This window comes from Hemiscyllium ocellatum, chromosome 50 (genome assembly GCF_020745735.1).
Source record: "Hemiscyllium ocellatum isolate sHemOce1 chromosome 50, sHemOce1.pat.X.cur, whole genome shotgun sequence".
In the NCBI taxonomy this organism is placed as follows: domain Eukaryota; kingdom Metazoa; phylum Chordata; class Chondrichthyes; order Orectolobiformes; family Hemiscylliidae; genus Hemiscyllium; species Hemiscyllium ocellatum.
This window is the reverse complement of record NC_083450.1, coordinates 4,208,460-4,230,904: the sequence shown is the minus strand read 5'-3', so window position 1 is coordinate 4,230,904 and position 22,445 is coordinate 4,208,460. Positions and strand designations below refer to the sequence as shown.

The window sequence follows — 22,445 nt, the reverse complement described above, 5'->3', positions numbered from 1 at the left end:
TCCCGGTCTACAGAGAGTATTCAAACAGCTCCCGGTCTACAGAGTGTATTCAAACAGCGCCCGGTCTACAGAGTGTATTCAAACAGCGCCCGGTCTACAGAGTGTATTCAAACAGCGCCCGGTCTACAGAGTGTATTCAAACAGCGCCCGGTCTACAGAGTGTATTCAAACAGCGCCCGGTCTACAGAGTGTATTCAAACAGCGCCCGGTCTACAGAGAATATTCAAACAGCGCCCGGTCTACAGAGTGTATTCAAACAGCTCCCAGTCTACAGAGTGTATTCAAACAGCGCCCGGTCTACAGAGAGTATTCAAACAGCGCCCGGTCTACAGAGTGTATTCAAACAGCTCCCGGTCTACAGAGTGTATTCAAACAGCGCCCGGTCTACAGAGTGTATTCAAACAGCGCCCGGTCTACAGAGTGTATTCAAACAGCGCCCGGTCTACAGAGTGTATTCAAACAGCTCCCGGTCTACAGAGTGTATTCAAACAGCGCCCGGTCTACAGAGTGTATTCAAACAGCTCCCAGTCTACAGAGTGTATTCAAACAGCGCCCGGTCTACAGAGAGTATTCAAACAGCGCCCAGTCTACAGAGAGTATTCAAACAGCTTCCAGTCTACAGAGAGTATTCAAAAAGCGCCCGGTCTACAGAGAGTATACAAACAGCGCCCGGTCTACAGAGTATTCAAACAGCGCCCGGTCTACAGGGAGCATTCAAACAGCGCCCGGTCTACAGGGAGCATTCAAACAGCTCCCAGTCTACAGAGTGTATTCAAACAGCGCCCGGTCTACAGAGTGTATTCAAACTGCGCCCGGTCTACAGAGTGTATTCAAACAGCGCCTGGTCTACAGGGAGCATTCAAACAGCGCCCGGTCTACAGAGTGTATTCAAACAGCGCCCGGTCCACAGAGAGTATTCAAATTGCGCCCGGTCTACAGAGTGTATTCAAACAGCGCCCGGTCGACAGAGTGTATTCAAACAGCGCCCGGTCTACAGAGAGTATTCAAACAGCGCCCAGTCTACAGAGAGTATTCAAACAGCGCCCAGTCTACAGAGAGTATTCAAATTGCGCCCGGTCTACAGAGAGTATTCAAACAGCGCCCGGTCTACAGAGAGTATTCAAACAGCGCCCGGTCTACAGAGAGTATTCAAACAGCGCCCGGTCCACAGAGAGTATTCAAATTGCGCCCGGTCCACAGAGAGTATTCAAACAGCGCCCGGTCTACAGAGTGAATTCAAACAGTGTCTGGTATACAGAGAGTATTCAAATTGCGCCCGGTCTACAGAGAGTATTCAAACAGCGCCCGGTCTACAGAGAGTATTCAAACAGCTCCCGGTCTACAGAGAGTATTCAAACTGCGCCCGGTCCACAGAGAGTATTCAAACAGCGCCCGGTCTACAGAGAGTATTCAAACAGCGCCCGGTCTACAGAGAGTATTCAAACAGCTCCCAGTCTACAGGGAGTATTCAAACAGCGCCCGATCTACAGAGTGTATTCAAACAGCGCCCGGTCTACAGAGAGTATTCAAACAGCGCCCGGTCTACACAGTATTCAAACAGCACCCGGTCTACAGAGAGTATTCAAACAGCGCCCTGTCTACAGAGTGTATTCAAAAAGCGCCCGGTCTACAGAGAGTATTCAAACAGCTCCCAGTCTACAGAGAGTATTCAAACAGCTCCCAGTCTACAGAGTGTATTCAAACAGCTCCCAGTCTACAGAGTGTATTCAAACAGCGCCCGGTCTACAGGCAGTATTCAAACAGCGCCCGGTCTACAGAGAGTATTCAAACAGCGCCCTGTCTACAGAGTGAATTCAAACAGTGTCCGGTCTACAGAGTGTATTCAAACAGCGCCCGGTCTACAGAGTGTATTCAAAAAGCGCCCGGTCCACAGAGAGTATTCAAACAGCGCCCGGTCTACAGAGAGTATTCAAACAGCTCCCAGTCTACAGAGAGTATTCAAACAGCGCCCGGTCTACAGAGAGTATTCAAACAGCGCCCGGTCTACAGAGAGTATTCAAACAGCGCCCGGTCCACAGAGAGTATTCAAACTGCGCTCGGTCCACAGGGAGTATTCAAACTGCGCCCGGTCTACAGAGAGTATTCAAACAGCGCCCGGTCTACAGAGTATTCAAACAGCGCCCGGTCTACAGGGAGCATTCAAACAGCTCCCGGTCTACAGAGAGTATTCAAACAGCTCCCGGTCTACAGAGTGTATTCAAACAGCGCCCGGTCTACAGAGTGTATTCAAACAGCGCCTGGTCTACAGGGAGCATTCAAACAGCGCCCGGTCTACAGAGAGTATTCAAACAGCGCCCGGTCTACAGAGAATATTCAAACAGCGCCCGGTCTACAGAGTGTATTCAAACAGCGCCCGGTCTACAGAGAGTATTCAAACAGCTCCCAGTCTACAGAGTGTATTCAAACAGCTCCCAGTCTACAGAGTGTATTCAAACAGCGCCCGGTCTACAGAGTGTATTCAAACAGCTCCCGGTCTACAGAGTGTATTCAAACAGCGCCCGGTCTACAGAGTGTATTCAAACAGCTCCCAGTCTACAGAGTGTATTCAAACAGCGCCCGGTCTACAGAGAGTATTCAAACAGCGCCCAGTCTACAGAGAGTATTCAAACAGCTTCCAGTCTACAGAGAGTATTCAAAAAGCGCCCGGTCTACAGAGAGTATTCAAACAGCGCCCGGTCTACAGAGTATTCAAACAGCGCCCGGTCTACAGGGAGCATTCAAACAGCGCCCGGTCTACAGGGAGCATTCAAACAGCTCCCAGTCTACAGAGTGTATTCAAACAGCGCCCGGTCTACAGGGAGCATTCAAACAGCTCCCAGTCTACAGAGTGTATTCAAACAGCGCCCGGTCTACAGGGAGCATTCAAACAGCTCCCAGTCTACAGAGTGTATTCAAACAGCGCCCGGTCTACAGAGTGTATTCAAACTGCGCCCGGTCTACAGAGTGTATTCAAACAGCGCCTGGTCTACAGGGAGCATTCAAACAGCGCCCGGTCTACAGAGTGTATTCAAACAGCGCCCGGTCCACAGAGAGTATTCAAATTGCGCCCGGTCTACAGAGTGTATTCAAACAGCGCCCGGTCTACAGAGTGTATTCAAACAGCGCCCGGTCTACAGAGAGTATTCAAACAGCGCCCGGTCTACAGAGAGTATTCAAATTGCGCCCGGTCTACAGAGAGTATTCAAACAGCGCCCGGTCTACAGAGTGAATTCAAACAGTGTCTGGTATACAGAGAGTATTCAAATTGCGCCCGGTCTACAGAGAGTATTCAAACAGCGCCCGGTCTACAGAGAGTATTCAAACAGCTCCCGGTCTACAGAGAGTATTCAAACTGCGCCCGGTCCACAGAGAGTATTCAAACAGCGCCCGGTCTACAGAGAGTATTCAAACAGCGCCCGGTCTACAGAGAGTATTCAAACAGCTCCCAGTCTACAGGGAGTATTCAAACAGCGCCCGATCTACAGAGTGTATTCAAACAGCGCCCGGTCTACAGAGAGTATTCAAACAGCGCCCGGTCTACAGAGTATTCAAACAGCACCCGGTCTACAGAGTGAATTCAAAAAGCGCCCGGTCTACAGAGAGTATTCAAACAGCGCCCTGTCTACAGAGTGTATTCAAAAAGCGCCCGGTCTACAGAGAGTATTCAAACAGCTCCCAGTCTACAGAGAGTATTCAAACAGCTCCCAGTCTACAGAGTGTATTCAAACAGCTCCCAGTCTACAGAGTGTATTCAAACAGCGCCCGGTCTACAGGCAGTATTCAAACAGCTCCCGGTCTACAGAGTATTCAAACAGCGCCCGGTCTACAGAGAGTATTCAAACAGCGCCCTGTCTAGAGTGAATTCAAACAGCGTCCGGTCTACAGAGTGTATTCAAACAGCGCCCGGTCTACAGAGAGTATTCAAACAGCGCCCGGTCTACAGAGTGTATTCAAACAGCGCCCGGTCCACAGAGAGTATTCAAACAGCGCCCGTCTACAGAGAGTATTCAAACAGCTCCCAGTCTACAGAGAGTATTCAAACAGCGCCCGGTCTACAGAGAGTATTCAAACAGCGCCCGGTCTACAGAGAGTATTCAAACAGCGCCCGGTCCACAGAGAGTATTCAAACTGCGCTCGGTCCACAGGGAGTATTCAAACAGCGCCCGGTCTACAGAGAGTATTCAAACAGCGCCCGGTCTACAGAGAGTATTCAAACAGTGCCCGGTCTACAGAGTGTATTCAAACAGCGCCCAGTCTACAGAGAGTATTCAAACTGCGCTCGGTCCACAGAGAGTATTCAAACAGCGCCCGGTCTACAGAGAGTATTCAAACAGTGCCCGGTCCACAGAGAGTATTCAAACAGCGCCCGGTCTACAGAGAGTATTCAAACAGCGCCCGGTCTACAGAGTGTATTCAAACAGCGCCCGGTCTACAGAGTGTATTCAAAGAGTGCCCAATCTATAGAGTATTCAAGGTTTGTGCGAAGATTTGTAGCTCGGGTGCTCGTTGTTGTGGTTCTGTTCGCCGAGCTGGAAGTTTTTGTTGGAAACGTTTCGTCCCCTGGCTAGGAGACATCATCAGTGCTCTGGAGCCTCCTGCGAAGCGCTTCTTTGATGTTTCTTCCGGTATTTATAGTGGTCTGTCCTTGCCGCTTCCGGGTGTCAGTTTCAGCTGTCCGCTGTAGTGGTTGGTATATTGAGTCCAGGTCGATGTGTTTGTTGATGGAGTTTGTGGATGAATGCCATGCCTCTAGGAATTCCCTGGCTGTTCTCTGTCTGGCTTGCCCTATGATAGTAGTGTTTTCCCAGTCGAATTCATGTTGCTTGTTGTCTGAGTGTGTGGCTACTAGGGATAGCTGGTCGTGTCGTTTCGTGGCTAGTTGATGTTCATGTATGCGGATTGTTAGCTGTCTTCCTGTTTGTCCTATATAGTGTTTTGTGCAGTCCTTGCATGGTATTTTGTAAACTACATTAGTTTTGCTCATGTTGGGTATTGGCTCCTTTGTTCTAGTAAGTTGTTGTCTGAGCGTGGCTGTTGGTTTGTGTGCCGTTATGAGTTCTAAGGGTCGCAGCAGTCTGGCTGTCAGTTCTGAAACGCTCCTGATGTATGGTAGTGTGGCTAGTCCTTTTGGTTGTGGCATGTCCTCGTTCCGTGGTCTGTCTCTTAGGCATCTGTTGATAAAGTTGCACGGGTATCCGTTTTTGGCGAATACCTTGTATAGGTGTTCCTCTTCCTCTTTTCACAGTTCTGGTGTATTGCAGTGTGTTGTGGCTCTTTTGAATAGTGTCCTGATGCAGCTTCGTTTGTGTGTGTTGGGGTGGTTACTTTCATAGTTTAGGACTTGGTCTGTGTGTGTTGTTTTCCTGTGTACCCTTGTGGTGAATTCTCCGTTCGGTGTTCTCTGTACTATCACGTCTAGGAATGGGAGCTGGCTGTCCTTTTCTTCTTCTCTCGTGAATCGGATTCCTGAGAGTGTGGCGTTGATTTTTTGTGTGTTTTTTCTATTTCCGTGTTTTTGATGATTACAAACGTGTCACGTTTGTAATCATCAAAAACACGGAAATAGAAAAAACTAATGTAATTTACAAAATACCATGCAAGGACTGCACAAAACACTATATAGGACAAACAGGAAGACAGCTAACAATCCGCATACATGAACATCAACTAGCCACGAAACGACACGACCAGCTATCCCTAGTAGCCACACACTCAGACAACAAGCAACATGAATTCGACTGGGAAAACACTACTATCATAGGGCAAGCCAGACAGAGAACAGCCAGGGAATTCCTAGAGGCATGGCATTCATCCACAAACTCCATCAACAAACACATCGACCTGGACTCAATATACCAATCACTCCAGCGGACAGCTGAAACTGACACCCGGAAGCGGCAAGGACAGACCACTATAAATACTGGAAGAAACATCAAAGAAGCGCTTCGCAGGAGGCTCCACAGCACTGATGATGTCTCCTAGCCAGGGGACGAAACGTTTGCAACAAAAACTTCCAGCTCGGCGAACAGAACCACAACACAGAGAGTATTCAAACAGCGCCCAGTCTTTTTAAACTGCACAGTAACCAGAAAGCGCTACATAAATGCACATAAATGTCTCGGAGTCCATTCCATACCCAGCACAGGGTCCTCGTTCAAGCAGCAATGCCGCTAGCTGTGGAGCAGTCAGTTTGGACAGTGTCTCCCTCCACGATCGTGGCACCTTCGCCCACAGGTTTTCACTGAAAAACTCCTGAGAAACGGGACGGGCAGCAGAAGACAGGGTGAAAAAGAGAAACACAAATTGAAATATTGTCTGCACGGCACCCATTGGGGTCAACATGCCAACTCATCAGCACCTTATCCAACACATGAGGGCTATCACAGGGTGGGAGATTGGACCATGAGGGTCCTCAAGGGGGGATACGAACCGTGGGGGTGCCTCTGGGGGACATTGAACAGTGAGAGTCCTCACGGGGGGATATTGAACAGTGAGGGGTCTCACGGGGCCCGGGGGTGAACTCACTGTCATGTAGGAGTCCGGGATGTGGGGACACACCGACAGGAGGCGGATGATGGCAGCGGCTCGCCGTCTCTCGCCGTCCGCGGCCATGGCGCCCCCAGGCACGGGGTGACCTTCCGGAAGTGAACGGCAGCTGCCGCCGGCCCGCGGAAGCGGCGCCCCGCCCCATCACCCGGAAGCGAACGCTACCGGACCAGAGGCAGGCAGCCGTCTCCCGCTCTGTGTGTCCCCTGATCCCGGAAATGGATGCCTCCGTTTCCCCCCCGGCCGGAAGTAGTCGTCGGCGGAGCCTGCGGCCTTGTCGTAAAACCCGGTGAGAGAGAGAGGGACAGGGAGATTGTGGAGGAGGGGAGTGAGGGGGAGGGTCGGACCGTCAGGGGGCACCGCTCCTTTCAGGCTGTGCTTCCTGTGGGTCTGGGGATAGTCACGGTGTATTCTCCGCCTGTGAGGGTCCCCATGTGTCCCAGTATCCCACGCTGTGAGGGTCCCTCACGGTCCAGTATCCCACCCTGTGAGGGTCCCTCACGGTCCAGTATCCCACCCTGTGAGGGTCCCTCACGGTCCAATATCCCACCCTGTGAGGGTCCCCCAGGGTCCAGTATCCCACCCTGTGAGGGTCCCCCAGGGTCCAGTATCCCACCCTGTGAGGGTCCCCCAGGGTCCAGTATCCCACCCTGTGAGGGTCCCCCAGGGTCCAGTATCCCACCCTGTGAGGGTCCCCCAGGGTCCAGTATCCCACCCTGTGAGGGTCCCCCAGGGTCCAGTATCCCACCCTGTGAGGGTCCCCCACGGTCCAGTATCCCACCCTGTGAGGGCCCTCACGGTCCAGTATCCCACCCTGTGAGGGTCCCCATGTGTCCCAATATCCCACCCTGTGAGGGTCCCTCACGGTCCAGTATCCCACCCTGTGAGGGTCCCTCACGGTCCAGTATCCCACCCTGTGAGGGTCCCTCACGGTCCAGTATCCCACCCTGTGAGGGTCCCTCACGGTCCAGTATCCCACCCTGTGAGGGTCCCTCACGGTCCAATATCCCACCCTGTGAGGGTTCCTCACGGTCCAGTATCCCACCCTGTGAGGGTCCCTCACGGTCCAGTATCCACCCTGTGAGGGTCCCTCACGGTCCAATATCCCACCCTGTGAGGGTCCCCCAGGGTCCAGTATCCCACCCTGTGAGGGTCCCCCACGGTCCAGTATCCCACCCTGTGAGGGCCCTCACGGTCCAATATCCCACCCTGTGAGGGTCCCTCACGGTCCAGTATCCCACCCTGTGAGGGTCCCTCACGGTCCAGTATCCCACCCTGTGAGGGTCCCCCAGGGTCCAATATCCCACCCTGTGAGGGTCCCCCACGGTCCAGTATCCCACCCTGTGAGGGTCCCCACGGTCCAGTATCCCACCCTGTGAGGGTCCCCCACGGTCCAGTATCCCACCCTGTGAGGGTCCCCCACGGTCCAGTATCCCACCCTGTGAGGGTCCCTCACGGTCCAGTATCCCACCCTGTGAGGGTCCCCCAGGGTCCAGTATCCCACCCTGTGAGGGTCCCTCACGGTCCAGTATCCCACCCTGTGAGGGTCCCTCACGGTCCAGTATCCCACCCTGTGAGGGTCCCTCACGGTCCAGTATCCCACCCTGTGAGGGTCCCCATGGTCCAATATCCCACCCTGTGAGGGTCCCTCACGGTCCAGTATCCCACCCTGTGAGGGTCCCTCACGGTCCAGTATCCCACCCTGTGAGGGTCCCTCACGGTCCAGTATCCCACCCTGTGAGGGTCCCCCAGGGTCCAGTATCCCACCCTGTGAGGGTCCCTCACGGTCCAGTATCCCACCCTGTGAGGGTCCCTCACGGTCCAGTATCCCACCCTGTGAGGGTCCCTCACGGTCCAGTATCCCACCCTGTGAGGGTCCCTCACGGTCCAATATCCCACCCTGTGAGGGTCCCCATGTGTCCCAATATCCCACCCTGTGAGGGTCCCCCACGGTCCAGTATCCCACCCTGTGAGGGTCCCCCAGGGTCCAATATCCCACCCTGTGAGGGTCCCCATGTGTCCCAATATCCCACCCTGTGAGGGTCCCTCACGGTCCAGTATCCCACCCTGTGAGGGTCCCTCACGGTCCAGTATCCCACCCTGTGAGGGACCCTCACGGTCCAGTATCCCACCCTGTGAGGGTCCCTCACGGTCCAGTATCCCACCCTGTGAGGGTCCCTCACGGTCCAGTATCCCACCCTGTGAGGGTCCCTCACGGTCCAGTATCCCACCCTGTGAGGGTCCCTCACGGTCCAGTATCCCACCCTGTGAGGGTCCCTCACGGTCCAATATCCCACCCTGTGAGGGTCCCCATGTGTCCCAATATCCCACCCTGTGAGGGTCCCTCACGGTCCAATATCCCACCCTGTGAGGGTCCCCATGTGTCCCAATATCCCACCCTGTGAGGGTCCCCCACGGTCCAGTATCCCACCCTGTGAGGGTCCCCCACGGTCCAGTATCCCACCCTGTGAGGGTCCCCCAGGGTCCAGTATCCCACCCTGTGAGGGTCCCCCAGGGTCCAGTATCCCACCCTGTGAGGGTCCCCCAGGGTCCAGTATCCCACCCTGTGAGGGTCCCCCAGGGTCCAGTATCCCACCCTGTGAGGGTCCCCCAGGGTCCAGTATCCCACCCTGTGAGGGTCCCCCAGGGTCCAGTATCCCACCCTGTGAGGGTTCCTCACGGTCCAGTATCCCACCCTGTGAGGGTTCCTCACGGTCCAGTATCCCACCCTGTGAGGGTTCCTCACGGTCCAGTATCCCACCCTGTGAGGGTCCCTCACGGTCCAGTATCCCACCCTGTGAGGGTCCCTCACGGTCCAGTATCCCACCCTGTGAGGGTCCCCATGTGTCCCAATATCCCACCCTGTGAGGGTCCCCCACGGTCCAGTATCCCACCCTGTGAGGGTCCCCCACGGTCCAGTATCCCACCCTGTGAGGGTCCCTCACGGTCCAGTATCCCACCCTGTGAGGGTCCCTCACGGTCCAATATCCCACCCTGTGAGGGTCCCCATGTGTCCCAGTGTCCCAATATCCCACCCTGTGAGGGTCCCCCACGGTCCAGTATCCCACCCTGTGAGGGTCCCCACGGTCCAGTATCCCACCCTGTGAGGGTCCCCACGGTCCAGTATCCCACCCTGTGAGGGTCCCTCACGGTCCAATATCCCACCCTGTGAGGGTCCCCATGTGTCCCAATATCCCACCCTGTGAGGGTCCCCCACGGTCCAGTATCCCACCCTGTGAGGGTCCCCCACGGTCCAGTATCCCACCCTGTGAGGGTCCCTCACTGTCCAGTATCCCACCCTGTGAGGGTCCCCCAGGGTCCAGTATCCCACCCTGTGAGGGTCCCTCACGGTCCAGTATCCCACCCTGTGAGGGTTCCTCACGGTCCAGTATCCCACCCTGTGAGGGTCCCTCACGGTCCAGTATCCCACCCTGTGAGGGTCCCTCACGGTCCAGTATCCCACCCTGTGAGGGTCCCTCACGGTCCAATATCCCACCCTGTGAGGGTCCCCATGTGTCCCAATATCCCACCCTGTGAGGGTCCCCCACGGTCCAGTATCCCACCCTGTGAGGGTCCCCCACGGTCCAGTATCCCACCCTGTGAGGGTCCCCCACGGTCCAGTATCCCACCCTGTGAGGGTCCCTCATGGTCCAATATCCCACCCTGTGAGGGTCCCCATGTGTCCCAGTGTCCCAATATCCCACCCTGTGAGGGTCCCCCACGGTCCAGTATCCCACCCTGTGAGGGTCCCCCACGGTCCAGTATCCCACCCTGTGAGGGTCCCCCACAGTCCAGTATCCACCCTGTGAGGGTCCCCCAGGGTCCAGTATCCCACCCTGTGAGGGTCCCCATGTGTCCCAATATCCCACCCTGTGAGGGTCCCTCACGGTCCAATATCCCACCCTGTGAGGGTCCCCATGTGTCCCAATATCCCACCCTGTGAGGGTCCCCCACGGTCCAGTATCCCACCCTGTGAGGGTCCCCACGGTCCAGTATCCCACCCTGTGAGGGTCCCTCACTGTCCAGTATCCCATCCTGTGAGGGTCCCCCAGGGTCCAGTATCCCACCCTGTGAGGGTTCCTCACGGTCCAGTATCCCACCCTGTGAGGGTTCCTCACGGTCCAGTATCCCACCCTGTGAGGGTCCCTCATGGTCCAATATCCCACCCTGTGAGGGTCCCCATGTGTCCCAGTGTCCCAATATCCCACCCTGTGAGGGTCCCCCACGGTCCAGTATCCCACCCTGTGAGGGTCCCCCACGGTCCAGTATCCCACCCTGTGAGGGTCCCCCACAGTCCAGTATCCACCCTGTGAGGGTCCCCCAGGGTCCAGTATCCCACCCTGTGAGGGTCCCCATGTGTCCCAATATCCCACCCTGTGAGGGTCCCTCACGGTCCAATATCCCACCCTGTGAGGGTCCCCATGTGTCCCAATATCCCACCCTGTGAGGGTCCCCCACGGTCCAGTATCCCACCCTGTGAGGGTCCCCCACGGTCCAGTATCCCACCCTGTGAGGGTCCCTCACTGTCCAGTATCCCATCCTGTGAGGGTCCCCCAGGGTCCAGTATCCCACCCTGTGAGGGTTCCTCACGGTCCAGTATCCCACCCTGTGAGGGTTCCTCACGGTCCAGTATCCCACCCTGTGAGGGTTCCTCACGGTCCAGTATCCCACCCTGTGAGGGTCCCTCACGGTCCAGTATCCCACCCTGTGAGGGTCCCTCACGGTCCAATATCCCACCCTGTGAGGGTCCCCATGTGTCCCAATATCCCACCCTGTGAGGGTCCCCCACGGTCCAGTATCCACCCTGTGAGGGTCCCCCACGGTCCAGTATCCCACCCTGTGAGGGTCCCCCAGGGTCCAGTATCCCACCCTGTGAGGGTCCCTCACGGTCCAGTATCCCACCCTGTGAGGGTCCCTCACGGTCCAATATCCCACCCTGTGAGGGTCCCCATGTGTCCCAGTGTCCCAATATCCCACCCTGTGAGGGTCCCCCACGGTCCAGTATCCCACCCTGTGAGGGTCCCCCACGGTCCAGTATCCCACCCTGTGAGGGTCCCCCACAGTCCAGTATCCACCCTGTGAGGGTCCCCCAGGGTCCAGTATCCCACCCTGTGAGGGTCCCCCAGGGTCCAGTATCCCACCCTGTGAGGGTCCCCCACAGTCCAGTATCCACCCTGTGAGGGTCCCCCAGGGTCCAGTATCCCACCCTGTGAGGGTCCCCCAGGTCCAGTATCCCACCCTGTGAGGGTCCCTCACGGTCCAGTATCCCACCCTGTGAGGGTCCCCCACGGTCCAATATCCCACCCTGTGAGGGTCCCCCACGGTCCAATATCCCACCCTGTGAGGGTCCCCCACGGTCCAGTATCCCACCCTGTGAGGGTCCCTCACGGTCCAGTATCCCACCCTGTGAGGGTCCCCCACGGTCCAGTATCCCACCCTGTGTGGGTCCCCCAGGGTCCAGTATCCCACCCTGTGAGGGTCCCCCAGGGTCCAGTATCCCACCCTGTGAGGGTCCCCCACAGTCCAGTATCCACCCTGTGAGGGTCCCTCACGGTCCAGTATCCCACCCTGTGAGGGTCCCCCAAGGTCCAGTATCCCACCCTGTGAGGGTCCCTCATGGTCCAATATCCCACCTTGTGAGGGTCCCCCACGGTCCAGTAGCTGCTTGCTGTGCCTCCTGTTGGTGAGGTGGTACAGTTGGGGGTGGGGTGCAATGTTGGGGCTGTCATTTGGGCTGAGGGCCGCTTGATCTGTGATGCCTCTGGTTGTCGATCAGCCTGGCAGGGGCCACACCCAGAAAGAGAAAGTGAGAGAGAGAGATATCTCGGAGTGGGGCTGGTGTCAGGTGAGGAAGCCTAATCCATCCCGTTCACCGGACCTGAAATGTTTACTCCTGCTTTCTCTCTCTGTCTCTCCTCAGAAGCTGCCTGACCTGCTGAGTTTCTCCAGCAAGTTTCTGTTTCTGTTCAATCGTGATGGTGCCTGTAAATCCCTCAGACGTACTGGGGTGGACCAGGAATGGGGTGTGGGTAGAGGACTGGGAATTGGACAGAACTGTTGGTTAAGCAGAGTGAAGACGAATTAGAAGGATATGGCCACAGTGCCATGTGCTCAAAGCCCAGTCTTGCAACTCCTGCTCACAGCAGCAAGGGAATGCTGCACTGTCAGAGGTGCCGTATCGCTGGACCATGTTAAAATAATGCCCAGCTAGGGCTCAGGAAAGAGACTGTGCTCTCCATTCTCCCCCCTACTCCACTTGGGAGCGAGTCCCCCATTCTCTCTTACACCCTCCCCCAACTACCCACGGGAGCGAGTTCCCCCATTCTCATTTCCCCCCACCCTTGCAAAACCTCACTCCCTGCGGGAGCGGGTCCCCCATTCTCCCCACTCCAACATTGAAGCGAGACCCCAATCACCCCGCACTCCCCATATGAGGAAGTCCCCCATTCCCCGCCATGCTGAAGGAGCAAGTGTTCCACTCCCCATACGAGGGAGTCCCCTGTCCCCACTACTTGAAACAAGGGAGTTGGGGATTTTATTGCTGGTATCCTAGGGTCCATCTTTACCCCGTGATCACCAGGAAAATGGGAATCGGTTTCCCCAAATATTGAGGTTGTGGTGTTTTGAGTCAGTGCACTGACTGGTCATGAGTACAGTCAGACTGTCACAATGGTGTGACAGCCAGCTAATGTCCCAGTCTCACACTTGGCGCCTGAGTTAAAATTGCTTTTTCTCCATGTGCAGCTACATGGTGCTCTCCTTTAGAAGGCTGGGGTTTCATGTAGGTACTCTGCTTGAGTTTTCAAATCTCTCCTTACCCCTGAGAAGTCTTGTCTGCACTCACACCCTGTGCAATTGGTGTCTGAGCTGCTATACTCCCAGTCGAATTCCCAGCCCCGCGCTGATTTACTCCACTTGTGACCAGGTTGTCACTTCTCGCCTCAGTGCCCTAGGACAGACCAGGGAGAGTACTTGACGGGGCTCCCAGTCAGGATTGTGTTGTCCATTCTCCCCACAAGCCCACTCTCCACGGGAGCATGTGTCCCCCTCTCCCCATGGGAGCGAATCCCCCATTCCCCGTGGGCGTGAGTGCCCCATTATCCCCCCACTCCATGTGGGTGTGAGTCTCCCATTCTCCCCCCACTCCCTGTGGGAGTGACATTCCCATTCTATCTGTACCCTGTGTGAGTGAAATCTCCCATTCTATCAAGAATGCTGATTTGTGCTGTATTTCCCGTGGGATTGATCACTGATCAGTTTGATCCCTGGCCTTTGAGGGGTGTGGGTAAGTGGTTCCAAAGCCAAGGGGCCCAGTGTCAGGACAAGGGACAGTGCTGGCTGAGATGTGGAGGAATCCCTTGACTGACCGGGAGGTGAAACGTTGAAATTTTCTACCCCAGAAGGTCAGTGGCTGTATGTGTCAGGGACAAGTTGTTAAAGCCAGTGACATATCAAAGGACGTTTGAAGAAATGGCAATGAGATTGGTGATCAGCCGTGATCAAGAATGGCTGATCAGGTCCAAGGGGCAGATTGGTTTAAAATTCACTGTGGTCTCACTGGCTGGGTCACCTGCACCCCTTCAATTGTCCCTTGAGAGGATGGTGGTGAACCACTGCAGTGTGTAGGGACCCCTCAGTGCTATTAGAGAGGGAATTCCAGGATTCTGACCCAGCGACCCTGAAGGAATGGCTGGTATATTTCCAAGTCGGGATGGTGAGGGGCTCAGAGAGGAGCTTGCAGGGGGTGGTGCGCCTTGTCCTTCCAGGTGGAAGAGATCGAGGGTTCGGAAGGTGCTCTCTGAGGACCCTTGGTGAGTCGCTGCAGTGAAGCTTGTAGATGGTACACACTGCTGTGACTGAGTGTTGATGGTGGAGGGGGTGGATACTTGTGGATGTGGAGCCAATCAAGTGGGCTGCTTTGTCCTGGATGGTATCAAGTTAGTCATAGGGCTATACAGATCCTTGCGACAACTCATTTGCGCCGACCAGACATCCCAAACTGACCTAGTCCCATTTGCCAGCACCTGGCCCATATCCCTCCAAACCCTTCCTATTCATATACCCATCCCGATGCCTTTTAAATGTTGTCATTGTACCAGCCTCCACCACTTCCTCTGGCAGCTCAGTCCACCTTCTGTGTGAAAAAGTTGCCCCTAAGCTCCTTTTATGCCTTTCCTCTCTCACCTTAGACCTATGCCCTCTAGGTTTGGACTCCCCTACCCTGGGGGAAAAAGACCTTGGCTATTCCTGCTATCTATGCCCCTCACGATTTTGTAAACCTCAATAAAGTCGGTTGGAGGTGCACTCATCAGATCTAACCTGCTGCTTTGTATTCCCTACCTTCCTGTTGTTCATCACTGTGGTTAAATGGAAACATCATCTCGGCGTGCTCAGTTTTTAAAGACCTCGGTCAAATCAGCCCCCTCAGCTCAATAAAGACAAAACACTGCGGGTGCTGGAGATCTGAAGCAGAGACTGCTGCAGCAGCTCTGAAAGCATGTGTGGGAGAGCGAAACGGTGTGAACGTTTCAGGTCTAGTCACTGTTCTGGACAGGAGTCATCTCGAACTCTGTTTGTACCTCTCCCTCGTTCTTTGCCCCCTCTCCACCTTATCCTACAAGCCTATTGCTGGCCTGCTTGTTCTTGCCCGATCTTTGTAACCTCGGGGCAGTGATTGCACTGGAGGGAATTTCCAGAGGAGACCCAGCAGTGTGATGTGTGCGATGGAGCAGTTAGCTCCGAGGAGAGCATGGGTCAGCTCCAAGAAGGCTGACCGAGGTGGATAAGAGAGTGCAGGACATGGGCAGTTCACAGCAAGCAGCCATTCCCTAACGTAGAGGGGCAGGCAGTTCAATCTCTTCGAGCCTGTTCCACCATTCAGTGAGAATACGGCTGATCTGTGGACACAGCACATTAGTCCCTTACCCTTCAATATCTTCGCTCAAGAGGAATTTATCCAAGGGCAGGAAATTTTGAGCCAACATTCCATTGCCCAGAGGGAACTTGACAACCTTTCAAACAGCACATGGGTGAGCCCTGTGTTTGTGGAGATGGCACGCCTTTCCCCCTGTGTCTGTGTGGGGTTCCTCCCACAGCCCAGGGATGTGCAGCTTAGGGTGGATTGGCCGTGGGAAATTGTCCCATAGTGCCCAGGGATGTACAGGTTAGTGTGGATTGGCCATGGGAAATTGTCCATAGTGCCCAGGGATGTGCAGGTTATGGTGGATTGGCCATGGGAAATTGTCCCATAGTGCCCAGGGATGTGCAGGTTAACCGGTGTAAATGCAGGATTGTCCAGATGGAATAGGGGGGTTGCTGAGTGTGGCTGGGATGCTCCTCAGTGCGGACCTGTTGGGCTGAATGGCCACTGTCTGCAGGGAGCTCACAGCATGTGAGCCTCATGCTGGCCAGTGAGAATCGGTCAGCATGGTGTTCATGGGCCGAAGGGCCTCTCCTGCGTGCTGTCCTGTGACGGTGTTGTGTTTTTTGCCCGCAGGTATCCCGGCTGCTGCTGCTGGCCCCTGAATTTCCGGTCTCCGGGGGCTGTAGGCCCCTGACCCTCCCGGGAGATTGCAGCTGGGCGCGGGCTCGCCCTCCTGAGCTAGCCGCCATGGCGGACGTCCTCCTGAATCTGGACTTCAGTCCGGTGCAGCGTCCCGCTGCGCCTCAGCCCAGCCTCAAACACCTGCGCTTCCTGAAGAGGCGGGCCTACCTGGAGAGCAGGGGCTACCTGAACAAGAAAGGGGGCTCTTGGGGCAAGCCAGAGCGGCCCCCTCCCTCTGCTTGCCCGGCCCCCACGGCCAGCCTCTGCAACAAGAGCCGGGAGGCCGATCGGCCCATCAGCAGGAGGGTGGCCCGTCCAGAGGAGAAGCAGCTGCTGGTGGATCGGTGTCGGAGCGGGCTGCCCCCCCTTGGCAGGGATGCCCCCTCAAAACCTCGGCCTGCCCCCAAACACAGCCTCCTCAACGGGAGCCGGGAGGCCAATCGGCCCGTCAGCGGGAGGGCAGCCCACCCGGATGAGAAGCAGCTGCTGGTGGACGAGTGTCAGAGCGGGTTGCCTCCGCCCGGCCAGGACGCCCCCTCAAAACCCCGGCCTGCCCCCAAACGCAGACTCCTCGATGGGAGCCGGGAGGCCAATCGGCCCGTCAGTGGGAGGGCGGCCCGTCCAAAGGAGAAACAGATGGCTGAGTGTCAGAGCGGGCTGCCTCCCCGCGGCAGGGACGCCCCCCTGAAGGCCCGGCCTGCTCCCAGGCCCCATCCCCCTGCCCACACCGCACCCCACAAACCCTACAAGTGCCTGGCCCTGGACTGCGAGATGGTGGGCACGGGCCCGGGGGGCAAGAGGAGCGAGCTGGCCCGCTGCAGTCTGGTGGGTTACGACGGGGAGTTGATCTACGACAAGTACGTCCTGCCGACCAACCCCATCACTGACTACCGCACCCGCTGGAGCGGCATTCGACGGCACCACATGAGGAACGCCACCCCCTTCAAACTGGCCCAGAGAGAGGTAAACTGCCCAGGCTCTGGGGACAGGGGGGGGTTGGAGCGGGTGGTTAACGTGGTATAATGGTCACAGGGAGGGGGATGTATGGGCCGATTCGGACAGGGTCTGGAGGAGGCTGGGTGGATCTACTGGCACCCGGAGCGGGTTCAGTGGAGGGTCGCTAGAACGGTCCCAAGAATGAGAAGTTTAACACACGGGGAACATTTGAGGAACTCTGAGTCTGTACTCGACTGAATTTAGAAAGATGAAGGGGGTGTGATCTAATTGAAACTTACAGAATACTGAATGGCCTGCACAGAGTGGATGTCGGGAAGATGTTTCCGTTGGTAGGAGAGACTGGGACCGAAGGCCACAGCCTTAGAGTAAAGGGAAGACCCTTTAGAACAGAGATAAGGAGAAACTTCTTCAGCCAGAGAGTGGGGAACCTATGGGATTCACTGCCACAGAAGGCTGGGGAGGCCTGGTCATTGAGGATATTGAAGACAGAGGTAGGTAGGTTTTGGAGTATTAAGCGTTACAGGGAGAGAGTGGGAGAATAGAGATGAGAAACTTATCAGCTGTGATTGAATGGCTGAGCTGACTCAGTGGGCTGAATGGCCTAATTTCTGCTCCTGTGTCTTATGGTCTTAAAAGGAGGCCACTCAGCCCCTTCCTTGAGCCTGCTACACAGGAACAGGAGGCCATTCGGCTCCCCCCTCATTGAGGCTGTTAGACAGGAACAGGAGGAGACCAGTTACCTAGGAACAGCACTCGGCCCTTCCCTTGGTGCTGTACTGGCTCGAAGGTCAGTATATTGTTCCCGAGATGTGTTGAGGCTGGCTGACTATATTGCCGGGTCTCCCTGGTGAATCTCCACAGATATTAAAGCTCATGAACGGGAAGATTGTGATCGGTCACGCCGTCCACAATGACTTCAAGGCGCTCAACTACTTCCACCCGGTGTCGCTGACCCGTGACACCTCCAAGATCCCGCTGTTAAATCGCAAGGCCGGCTTCCCGGAGAAGGTGGCAATCTCTCTGAAGAAACTCACAAAACAGCTGCTTCATCAGGACATCCAGGTGGGTCAGTGCTACCCACAACCCACACCCAACCCTGCACCGAATCTCCAACCCACACCCAATCCTGCACCGAATCTCCAACCCACACCCAATCCTGCACCGAATCCACATCCTGCACCGAATCTCCAACCCACACCCAATCCTGCACCAAATCTCCAACCCACACCCAATCCTGCACCGAATCCACATCCTGCACTGAATCTCCAACCCACATCGAACCCTGTACCGAATCTCCAATGCACACAGAGTGCCCAACCGGCAACGAATCCTGCACCGAATTCCCATTCCCCATGCGATCCTGCACCGAGGCTCTAATTCTCACCAAATCCTGCACCAAATCTCCAACCCATACCGAATCCCCAGCTTGTATCGAATCTTTTAACTCATACCAAATCCTACAGTGAAGCTTCAACCCACACCAAATCCCCAACTCCAAGCAAGTCCTGCACTGAATTCCCATTCCCTACCAGCTCCTGCACCAAATTCCCCACCTACAGCAAATCCTGCACCAAATCCCCAATCCACACCAAATCCTGTATCAAATCCCCATCCCACACCAAATGCTGCACCAAATCCCAATCCCACACCAAGTTCCCAATACATACTGAATCCCCATCCCACAGTAAATCCAGCCCCAAATCCCCATCTCACACTAAGCCTGCACCAAATCCCATCCCACACCAAATCCTGCTCCAAATCTCCAACCCACACTGAATCCAGCAACGAATCCCCACCCCACGGCAAATCCTGCACCGAATCTCCAACTCACACCACGTCCTGCACCGAATCCATTTTTTCCACCAAATCCCGCCCTGAACCCCATCCCGTACTGAATCCCCATCCAACTCCTAATCCTGCACCAAAACCCCATCCCGCACTGAATCCCTATCCAACACCTAATTCTGAACTAAATCCCGTACTGAATTCCCATCCTGGAGTGAATTCCCATCCAACACCAATTCCCCATCCTGCACAAAATTCCCGACCTACGCCAAATCCTGAATGGAATTCCTGAACCCACACCAAATCCTGTAGAGAATCCCCAACACGCATGTTAAATGCCGCACTAACTCACCCTGCACCAAATTTCCAACACGCACTGAATCCCATCCCACAGCAAATCTTGTCCCAAATCCCCAACCCACCAATCCTGCACTGAATCCCATTCCCACACCAATTCTGCACTGAATCCCATCCCACAACAAATTATGCACCAAATACCCATCTCTCACCCAACACACACACCAAATCCTTCACCGAATCTCAAATCCTGCCCAAATCACAAATCCCCATCCCGCACTGAACCCTTCACTGAATTCCAATCACACACCAAATCTCTAACCCACACCAAATCCTGCTCTAAATCTCACATCCTGCCCCAAATCCCCAACCCACACCAAATGCTGCACCAGGTCCCCAACACACACTGAATCCTGCACTGAAACGCAAACCCACACCAATTCCTCCATTAAATCCCCCTCCCACTCCGAATCCCCAAACCACACCAAATGCTGCACCGAATCTTGTCCCAAATCCCCATCCCACACCAAATCCTGTCCCAAATCACCATCTCACCAATCCTGCACAGAATCCCCTTCCCTCACTAAATCCTGCCCGAATCCCATTCCCACACCAATCCTGCACCAAATTCCCATCCCACAGCAAATCCTGCATTGAATCCCCATTTCCCACTAAATCCTGCACCAAATACCCATCCCGCACCGAATCCCGAAACATACACAAAATGCGGCACTAAATCCTGGCTCAAATCATAAATTCTGTCCCGAATCCCAAATCCTGTACCAAATCCTAGACCCGCACCAAATGCTGCACCAAATCCCCATCCCACACCAAGTTTCCAACACACTGAATCAAGAAAAGAAAGAAAATTTATAGCCCAGGAACGGCCCAGCCTTCTAAGAATCCTGTGCTGAATTCCCCACCCACACCAAATCCCCATCCCCCACTGTATCCTCTACCAAATACCCTTCCCACACCTCATCTTGTACCGAATCCCCAACCCACACCAAATGATGCACCAAGTCCTCAACACCCACCCGAATTCTGCACCAAAATGCCAACCCACACCAATTCCTGCACTGAATCCCCAATCCACACTAAATGCTGCATAGAAACCCCCGCACCAACTCCCCATTCCACACCAAATCCCCATCCCAAACCGAATCCTGTCCCGAATCCCCATCCCACACCAAATACCTATCCAACACCAAATCCTGAACTGAATCCCCATCTCACCCCAAATCTAACAAGGACACTACCTCCAGCACATGTACTGCCCGCTTGATTGGCACTACACCCAACACCTACAAGATGCATTGCAGTGATTCACCAAGGCTCCTCAGAAAGCACCTTCCAAACCCACAGACTACTTCCATCTGGAAGGACAGGGTCAGCAGATACATGGGAACACTGCCCCCTCTGCAAGTTCCCCTCTGAGCCCCTCACCATCTCAACTTGGGAATATATTGGCTGTTCCTTCAGGGAATCTTGGAATTCCCTCCTTGAGGGCATTGTGGTCAATCCACAGCAGGTGGACTGCAGTGGTTCAAGAAGGCAGCTCACCCCCGCCTGTGGCCAATCCACCCTAGCCTGTACATCCCTGGGTACTATGGGACAATTTCCCACGGCCAATCCACCCTAACCTGCACATCCCTGGACACTATGGGACAATTTCCCACGGCCAATCCACCCTAACCTGCACATCCCTGGGCACTATGGGACAACTTCCCACGGCCAATCCACCCTAACCTGCACATCCCTGGACACTATGGGACAATTTCCCACGGCCAATCCACCCTAACCTGCACATCCCTGGGCACTATGGGACAATTTCCCACGGCCAATCCACCCTAACCTGCACATCCCTGGGCACTATGGGACAACTTCCCACGGCCAATCCACCCTAACCTGTACATCCCTGGGCACTATGGGACAATTTCCCATGGCCAATCCACCCTAACCTGTACATCCCTGGGCACTATGGGACAATTTCCCATGGCCAATCCACCCTAACCTGCACATCCCTGGACACTATGGGACAATTTCCCATGGCCAACCCACCCTAACCTGCATATCCCTGGACACTATGGGACAATTTCCCATGGCCAACCCACCCTAACCTGCACATCCCTGGACACTATGGGACAATTTCCCATGGCCAATCCACTCTAACCTGCACATCTTTGGATTGTGGGAAGGACCCGGAGGAAACCCATGCAGACGTGGTGTGAAGGGGGTGAAGACCTTGCAAAACACCACACTGACAGTCGCTCGAGGCTGTGATCGAACCCGAGACCCTGCCTAAGCCACCATGCTGCCCCTCCAAATCTTTCCGATTTGTGTGCCTAGTGATAGCGCGGACTGCAGATACTGAAAAGTCTGAGTGGATAAAGTGTGGAGCATCTGAGGACAGTTGGGCGGGGTGGAGGGTTGGTAACGTTTCAGGTCAGAACCTTTCCTCAGGACTCTCAACAATTCCCCTACTCATGTCCCTACCCATGTTTCATTATCGATCAAAAAATCTCTACAGTGTGGAAGCAGGCCCTTCGGCCCAACACGTCCACACTGACCCTCCGAAGAGGAATCCACTCAGACCCTCTTATCCAAGTGTCATATGTGACACAAACTTCAAATAATTATGTACCTGAACCCCTAGGTCTCTCTGTCCTACAACACTGCCCAGGGCCTGCCTTTCAACTGCATAAACCTTGCTCTTATTTGTTTTACCAAATGCCTCACATTTATCCAAATTAAATTGCATCTGGCGATCTTCAGCCTGTTTATTGCCAACACTTTGTTAATCTCCTTCGCCGCCCACTAACTCGGATAATGTAATGGAAGGGTCACTAATGGTGTTTCTCCCCGCCCCTAAACATTCAGGTCGGGACGCAGGGACACTCGTCAGTGGAGGACGCCCGTGCCACAATGGACCTGTACAAACTGGTGGAGGCCCAGTTGGAGCTTGAGCTGGGCACTCAGCCCAACAGCGAGTAATGGGGCAGAAGCAGCCTGAGCCACTCCTCGGCCAACGCAGCCCTCCCTGCCACTCCCAACGCCAGCCAACCACTTTGCCCTCATGGACAGCAGTAACTGGCCACTGATGGACACTGGCGCCTCACTGACACGCGACATCTGATTGGATGACCTGAGGGACCGAGCTGAGGCTAGGAGGGCAGTGGGGTTTTGAACTCCTGAACTGGTGCTGCTTTCTCTTTTTCTAAAAAAAAAATTAAAAAACAAAAACAGGTTGCCTGGCTCGCACTTGGAAGAGTGTGGGAGAGAAGGCTAGGCATTGAGTGTTTGTTTTTAAAGGAAA

At 55.0% G+C, this 22,445-nt stretch overlaps 2 protein-coding genes across 4 annotated transcripts in view; one reads left to right on the top strand and one right to left on the bottom strand.

Moving 5' to 3' along the window:
- Positions 1 to 6,747, bottom strand: part of mettl25b (methyltransferase like 25B) — a 17,358-nt gene extending 10,611 nt beyond the window's left edge. For both annotated transcript variants that reach the window (XM_060820757.1, XM_060820758.1), the window contains exons 1-2: positions 6,526 to 6,747; positions 6,137 to 6,252 (exon numbers count right to left, since the gene is read on the bottom strand). In XM_060820757.1, the coding sequence (XP_060676740.1) occupies positions 6,137 to 6,252; positions 6,526 to 6,612 (203 nt within the window). In that variant the 5' untranslated portion in view covers positions 6,613 to 6,747. The remainder of the gene's footprint in view (positions 1 to 6,136; positions 6,253 to 6,525) is intronic.
- On the top strand, positions 6,706 to 22,445 carry LOC132805612 (interferon-stimulated 20 kDa exonuclease-like 2). 2 transcript variants are annotated; one of them, XM_060820760.1, is made up of 4 exons: positions 6,706 to 6,835; positions 16,043 to 17,053; positions 17,909 to 18,109; positions 22,010 to 22,445. In XM_060820760.1, the coding sequence occupies exons 2-4, from the start codon at positions 16,157 to 16,159 to the stop codon at positions 22,121 to 22,123; spliced, it is 1,212 nt and encodes a 403-aa protein (XP_060676743.1). In that variant the 5' UTR covers positions 6,706 to 6,835; positions 16,043 to 16,156; the 3' UTR covers positions 22,124 to 22,445. The 2 variants fall into 2 exon arrangements, with proteins under 2 accessions (XP_060676743.1, XP_060676742.1); XM_060820759.1 differs by lacking the exon at positions 6,706 to 6,835 and adding an exon at positions 12,027 to 12,391.